The 8,244-nt window shown below is 43.2% G+C and overlaps 1 protein-coding gene across 1 annotated transcript; it reads right to left on the minus strand.

The window, feature by feature from the left end:
* Nucleotides 1–354: 354 nt before the first annotated feature.
* On the minus strand, nucleotides 355–1,641 carry LOC130975629 (uncharacterized). The gene is made up of 3 exons (XM_057900391.1): nucleotides 1,406–1,641; nucleotides 710–1,285; nucleotides 355–517 (listed from the first exon to the last, which is right to left on the minus strand). The coding sequence occupies exons 1-3, from the start codon at nucleotides 1,639–1,641 to the stop codon at nucleotides 355–357; spliced, it is 975 nt and encodes a 324-aa protein (XP_057756374.1).
* Nucleotides 1,642–8,244: the final 6,603 nt, after the last annotated feature.

Below are 8,244 nucleotides of genomic sequence, written 5' to 3' on the forward strand. Positions count from 1 at the left end.
GCTGGCATGGTTGTACCGGTGCATGTGCCGAGTGGCAAACAGACATGTGGTGAAGTTAGCGGGCTCATTTCAGCTACTTCAGTCCTGGATCTTCTGGCGTTTTCCTTGGTTTAGGCCTGCTGGGTATAATACGTGCAGCTGGCCGTTGGCCTCGAGGTACCCTACTCAGACTTTTCTATTTCAAGTTAAAATAGTTAATGTTCATGTACGCTTGTAGTGTATTACAAATCTGTCACACTTTTAATTAGCCATAACACCCATGAAAATAAGCTTGAGACTCGTCCAACTGTCCACCAACTCGAGCAGGGCTCGTCCTAAGTATTGCAATAGTACCAGGCATCGTCAACTGGACTCCTAACACCCACCTAGGGAGCTCGTTGTACGACTCATCCAGTCACCATAGATCAGGGCAACAGCCTTCTGCTTCGCCAACCAGACCCTCCTATACGTCAGCCTAAACCCAAAATGTGCGGCCGTGACATTTAGGAGCACCTTGATGCTGACGGATGCATCAGCCCTAACCATTGGCATAATGAATGCCAATATCACATGATAATCCAAACTCCTGTGGTCGCTAGAGATGGAGGTGGCGAGACACGTATGCGGTCCATTGTATCGTTTGACCTCCCAAAGGCCCTTGCGCTATCGGAGACTCAACCAAATCAACCATGTGCACCCATTCCCAAACTCAGAACACTTGCCCACATACCGGCAAAAGTCAGACTCCACTACCCTGTACTGTACCCCTCGACGGATGCTGTAAGTCTTCACACTTAACAGGGCCTCATCTTTATCCTGAAATTGCTGACCAACCTGGAACTCTGTCAGACCTGCAGACCCTTCATCATCTCTAGCGCCAAATCCAGCAGGCTGCCCAGGAACCCCCTCCTGCCTCATGGCATCCAAGTCCAAAGAGGAAAAATGTGGAGGATACTGCTGTGTGCCAGAGCTAGAACCACCTCCCGCCCCAGCAGGCTCACTTGCTCCAATATCATCGCCACTGTCATCAGCAATCATATCCGGCTCGACATCATCGTCCTCTGGATCACCATACAATCCATCTCCAACCCCAGCCGGTGCAGCACACTGTAAAGAGGTCGGCAGAAACTCCCCTGTTCTGACCTCGTCGCCTACACTGCCGTTGAGATCAACAGCGAACAAAGGGGAGGCGACAGTCTGGACGGGTGGCTCATACACAGGGACGGAAGAAGAAGCAACGGCAGGTCTGGAGCTAGAACCGGCTACCGCGGCTAAAGTGGTGGTATTCCAGTTCGAACCCCCCGAGCTGGATACCACATCAACCAATTTTGCCAACAGTTCTGGTGTCCTCACTTCTGGAAACTACCGGCGACAATGAAACATGACCTGCAAGTCCTCATCACTCCCGATCATAAAACAATCATACTTCACGGTTTTCTGGAGCACCGTGATTGGAATGTGAAAGAAAAATTTCTTAACCCGTTTCACATCTTCCAGACCAACTTTCCGCAATACAGAGCTAACAAGGTCATCATAGCTCGTCGTAGGCCTCATGATAATACAGAGAGGATCCTTATCAGTGAACTTCACACCAGAACGAGTTTTCCTCTTAATCGATCCTATGTGGTGAACCAACACTACAAAACTCTCCTCACTAGCCATCTTACCCCTTCTAATGATAGCAACTCACGATCACACCATATATATACAGGTCTGGTCCTCACTAATTCGAACTAGCCTAGTTCAAAATACGATTTGTGTAATTCGAACTAACTCGCTTCGAATCACGTTGAATGGCGTGCATGGAGGTAATTCGAACCTGACTGGTTCGAATTACCTGGGGAAGCCTGCCAATGTAATTCGAACTCACCTAGTTCAAATTATGTGTGCTTATAGTTCGAACCACATAGGTTCAAATTACTGAGTATTTCGTTCTTATATAATTCGAGTTGTGTAGGTTCGAATTATATAGAAATGTAATTCGAATTCAGCTCATTCGAATTACATAGAAATATCCTTTGGTTGATTGATGAAGCAATTTTCAACTTGGCTGATTCACGTAAATTTTGGCTTCCCTTGGCTTATTTCTGTTTTTTGCCAGACAATTAACTTGTTGAATAATTAATTTATTTGACTATTAAAATAAGAGGCCTGCTACACATACAAGTCATTTTGGCTTACAAGTCTTACAAGTTGGCACAAGCCCAACAAAATATACGCGCATTACACTCCCACATTCAAGAGTAAATACACGCACGTTATTCAACCACTTCCTGTTTCCAAAGCGCGCTACTCACCATGCATTATGAACGACTCTTCTTCTTCTTCCTCCATGAAAACGAGTTTCTTGACAAATTTGTTCGATCTCCTTCGTGCGTTCTCTCTTCGCCTATTCATTCGTTGTTTTACCTGCGTTTATCACTGGTATTCTTGCTTCGTTTTTTTTTATTTTCATGGTTTCTGAAATCAAGCTTTGAAATCGTTTTGAAGATAATAGAATTTCAGAAATACACCCAAACGATTACAGAAATACATCCAAAGGATTTACAGAAATACACCCAAAGAATTACAGGAATTCACCTAAACGATTACAGAAATACAACCAAAGGATTACATAAATACACCCAAAAGATTGAAGAAATACACCCAAAATTCATTGAAGTACACCTTATGCATAATTCAGAACTCTTCCTCTTTCTCCTCCTCATCTTATGCTGCTGCTTCTTCTTCATTTTCTTATTTCATATTCTTATAATTCTTTTTGGGAGGAAAAAATCAAACAAAGAAGAAAAAATACATAATGTTGCAAAATCAAAAGAAGAACGAGGAGAAATAAAAGACGACGATGAAGATGAAACACTTCAAAAATGATTTCAGAGCTTGATGTAAAAAAATAATGAAAATCGAGAATAACGAAGAAAGAGAATAGAGAGAAAAGTAGGTAAATGAAGAAGGAGAAAGAGAAGGCAAAAAATTTGAAAAAAGAAACGGAATCCTTTCAAAAATTAAAAATCTGTTAAAGACGCGTTTAAACATAATATCAATTAGAGGACTTGTAAAACTTGTATAGCAGAATCACTTGTATGTAGAGATTAATCCTTTAAATAAGTGTTCGGATTTAAATGTCACTTTAGCTTATACATAATATAATTTATTAACAAACGACAGATTTTTAAATAAAATTTAAATTCATATTAAATTAGTCATTGACATTGTTAGAGAATCATTAGAATCAATTTAGATCAATTAGTATCGTCTATATTTATATAGTATATCTGTATATTAATTGTAGGATTCTATGTCTTTATTACTCTGATTCATTTAGCACCTATAAATACCCCTTGTATATTGTATCTTTGATCATACTGAATAATACACTTTTCAGATTCCTCTCCCAGTCTCTTGTTTCTAACATGGTATCAAGAGCTTTAGGTTTTTTTTCCAATGAATTTTAGTTTATAGCCCCATTGTTTTTTTTCCTTTCTGGCAGTGTTCTTTGGCCTCCTTTTTTGTTCCCTTTTTGACGCTTTGGTTCGTCACTCCCGTAACCATCTTGTTCGTCTTGTCGCCTGATGAGCGGATAATTTGTACGCTTTTTGGCATTGTTTTTAGTATGTTTTTAGTATGATCTAGTTAGTTTTTAGTATATTTTTATTAGTTTTTAGTTAAAATTCACTTTTCTGGACTTTACTATGAGTTTGTGTGTTTTTCTGTGATTTCAGGTATTTTCTGGCTGAAATTGAGGGCCCTGAGCAAAAATCTGATTCAGAGACTGAAAAGGACTGCAGATGCTGTTGGATTCTGACCTCCCTGCACTCGAAGTGGATTTTCTGGAGCTACAGAAGCCCAATTGGCGCGCTCTCAACGGCATTGGAAAGTAGACATCCTGGGCTTTCCAGCAATATATGATAGTCCATACTTTGCCCAAGATTTAATGGCCCAAACCGGCGTAGCAATTCGGCCTCAGAAATTCCAGCGTTAAACGCCGGAACTGGCATAAAACTTGGAGTTAAACGCCCAAACTGGCATGAAAGCTGGCGTTTAACTCCAGAATAGGTCTCTACACGAAAATACTTCATTGTTCAGCCCAAGCACACACCAAGTGGACCCAGAAGTGGATTTTTCTGTCATTTACTCATTTCTGTACACCCTAGGTTACTAGTTTACTATTAATAGGATCTTTTGACATTGTATCGGTACCTCATGACAATTTACACGTTTCTTTGTGTACATTCCACGGTATGAGTCTCTAAACCCCATGGTTGGGGGTGAGGAGCTCTGCTGTGTCTTGATGGATTAATGCAATTACTACTGTTTCTTATTCAATCATGCTTGCTTCCATTCTAAGATATCACTTGCTCTTAACTCGGATGAATGTGATGATCCGTGACACTCATCATCATTCTCAACTATGAACATGTGCCTGACAACCACCTCTGTTCTACTTTAGATTGAGTAGATATCTCTTGGATTCCTTAACCAGAATCTTCGTGGTATAAGCTAGAACTGATGGCGGCATTCAAGAGAATCCGGAAGGTCTAAACCTTGTCTGTGGTATTCTGAGTAGGATTCAATGACTGAATGACTGTGACGTGCTTCAAACTCCTAGCAGGCGGGGCGTTAGTGACAGACGCAAAAGGATCGATGGATTCTATTCCGGCCTGACCGAGAACCGACAGCTGATTAGCCATGCTGTGACAGAGCATAGGAACATTTTCACTGAGAGGATGGGAGGTAGCCACTGACAATGGTGAAACCCTACATACAGCTTGCCATGGAAGGAGCCTTGCGTGTTTGATGAAGAAGACAGTAAGAAAGCAGAGATTCAGAAGATGGAGCATCTCCGAAGCCTCAACCTATTCCTCATTACTGAAAAACAAGTAACCAATTCATGTTCTTTTGCTTTTTACAATCAATCCTGATAATTTCTGATATCCTGACTAAGATTTACAAGATAACCATAGCTTGCTTCAAGCCGACAATCTCCGTGGGATCGACCCTTGCTCACGCAAGGTATTACTTGGACGACCCAGTGCACTTGCTGGTTAGTTGTGCGGGATTGCAAAAGTGTTATTGCAATTTCGTGCACCATCGCCGTGCTTCCAACGCAACCAGAATCGCCGCCATCCGCCTCCAGATGCGCCTCCACGTGCCGCCGAAAGACGCTGCCACGACCAGGTTACTCTCCTTTCCAGATTCCACCCGTGCCTCTTTGCCCTCATTTTTCTCTGTGTTTCTGACGCTTTGGTTCGTCACCTCCAGCATCATTGTGATCTCCTCTTCGTCAGCTTTCCAACGCCGCCAACTTCGCCACCGGACGCCACAGGACGCGCCGCCATGCGCCGCCGGAAGTGAGCTGGCCACCACTACTGTTTTGCCTTCCAGAAGTTTCAGCAGCCGTTGATCTCGGCACCGATCCAACGCTCCAGGTGCTGCCACGAGTCGCGACGAAGCTTTCCTTCATAGACCCGCGTGCCCGACCCGACCCGACACGCGTCTCCTGACCCGACCCGACTCGCGGCTCCTGCACGCTGCCAGCGTGTCTTTCTCCCTCATCTCAGGTGCTGCCACGTGTCACTCTTCACTGACGTGGCGCTGACGTGGCGGACAAGTGTGACCCTCCCTAAGATTTTTTGGTGAGCTCTTTCCGATTTTACCATCCGTTTCCTCATTTTCTGCTCAGAAATTGCGGTTTTTCTCTCCACTCCTTGTTTTCTATGACTACTTTTATGGAAAAGTCAGAAGTTTTTGCTGCCACAGACAGAAAGGGGGCCTTCTGTCGCAACTGTAACCGTTTCGGGCACCCGTTCTCCAGCTGTCCCTCTGTTGAATGTCGCACATGCCACCAGAAAGGTCATATTAGCTACCATTGTACGCAACTGTTTTGTCATTATTGCAAGCTCTCGGGACATTTGATTACTACCTGTCCTACTCGCCCACCACGTCCCGCGCCTGCTTCTACTATTGAATCTACCACCACTGCTTCTCTCAACTCGTCTTCTGTCTCTCTATCTGATATTGCGTCTCTTCTTCAATGTCTTCTCTCCCTTTATGGTAATACCCCTGCTGCTCTTTCGACCCCTCCAGGTACTTCTAAATGGTATTTTGACTCGGGATGCTTTAATCACATGTCTCCATTGCGTAATCTCTTCTCGTCTCTGTCTGCCACTACAAATGGACCTTCTGTCAATACTGCAAACGACTCCCTCTTGCACCCAACACACAAGGGTTCTATATCCCAGTCGACTCTTAATCTTCCTGATACTTATTATATTCCCAAATTAAACTTTTAATCTTATTTCTGTTGGTCAACTTGTTGATCTGGGTTTTGAAGTCACTTTTTCTGTTTCTGGTTATCATGTACAGGATCCTCGGACGGGACAGATCATCGGGACTGAACGTAAGGTCAGAAGGTTGTTTGAACTTGAGAAACTTCATATTCCTCATGTACCAAATCTCTGTGCTGCTTCTTCTCCCTCTACCCTTCACTTATGGTATCAACGTCTTGCCCATACCTCCTTAGGAAAACTGCGTCCTCTTGTGTCTCAGGGTGTTTTAGGTCAGGTTCCAAATGAATCTTTTGATTGCATTTCTTGCCAAACTGCCAAACAACCTGTTTTATCTTTTCACAATAATTCATCTCTTGCTTGCTCTCTTTTTGATCTCATTCACTCTGATGTTTGGGGCCCCGCTCCCACTGCCTCTATGGGCGGAGCTCGATACTTTGTCGTTTTTATTGATGTTTATTCCTATTTTACTTGGATTTATTTGACGACTAATCGCCATGAGTTACCCCAAATCTATATCAACTTTGCTACTATGATTAAAAGTCAATTTTCAAAGGTCATTAAGGTTTTCAGACGTGACAATGCTATGGAATACCGTGATTCCAAACTCTTAACTTTTCTTGCAGAACAGGGTACTTTGTCTGAGTTTTCTTGTCCTGGTACGTCACAACAAAATGGTAGAGCTGAACGTAAACACCGTCACATTCTTGACTCCGTCCGTGCAATGCTCATTTCTTCTTCGTGTTCTGAGCGTACTTGGGGTGAAGCTTTTCTTACTGTTGTTCATGTTATTAATAGACTCCCTTCTTCTGTTCTTGGTAATGTTACTCCCTTTGAGCGTCTTTATCATACCTCCCCAGATTATAGTTCTCTTCGAGTTTTCGGATGTGTATGTTTTGTTCTTCTTCAGCCTCACGAACATAGTAAACTTGAACCTCGGGCTCGTATGTGTTGTTTCCTTGGTTATGGCACTGAACACAAGGGTTATCATTGTTGGGATCCTCTCTCTAAACGTGTCCGTATATCTCGTCATGTTGTCTTCTGGGAGCATCACATGTTTTCTCGGTTCTCATCCTTTGAGTCAATCCCTACTACTCAGTCACCTCTGTTTACTAACCCCAATGTTGATCTTTTTCCTAGTGATGATTCTACAGATTCTATCTTGAGTGACCCTCCACAGCCTCCTGTTCTTCCGCCTTCTCCATCTCCCAATGATTCCAGACCGGACGATGATCCTGCTCCTACTGTCATGCCTCCTCCTCCCGCTCGTTCTTCAAGGGTAAGGAATCCACCTCCTCATCTTCTTGATTATCATTGTTTTTCTACTATCCTTCATCAACATGAACCTAAGTCATTCAGAGAAGCCTCCACAAATCCATATTGGCAACAAGCAATGCAGGAAGAAATACAGACACTTGAAAAGGCACACACTTGGGATTTGGTTGATCCTCCTTCTGCTCAAGAAGTTATAGGCAGCAAATGGGTATACAAGAATAAGACTCGCTCTGATGGTTCTATTGACCGGTATAAGGCGCGATTGGTTGCTCAGGGTTGTACGCAAGAGTATGGTATTGACTATGAAGAGACTTTTGCTCCTGTTGCTCGTCTCACATCTGTTCGCGCTCTTCTTGCCATTGCTGCGGTCAAAAAATGGTCTCTCAGTCAAATGGATGTGAAGAATGCATTTCTTAATGGAGATTTGAAACAGCAGGTATATATGAAGCCCCCTCCGGGTTATTCTTGTCCCTCTGGCAAAGTTTGTCTCCTTCGCAAAGCACTCTATGGGCTTAAGCAAGTTCCTCGTGAATAGTTTGACAAGTTCAGCACTACCATATGCAGTCTTGGTTTCACTTGCAGTCCTCATGAGCATGCTCTCTTTATTCATAAAAGTGAACGTGGAGTCGTTCTTCTACTTCTGTATGTTGATGACATGATCATTACTGGGGATGATGTTGACGGTATCTCTGATCTCAAGGCC

Source organism: Arachis stenosperma, chromosome 4 (assembly GCF_014773155.1).
Source record: "Arachis stenosperma cultivar V10309 chromosome 4, arast.V10309.gnm1.PFL2, whole genome shotgun sequence".
Lineage (NCBI taxonomy): Eukaryota > Viridiplantae > Streptophyta > Magnoliopsida > Fabales > Fabaceae > Arachis > Arachis stenosperma.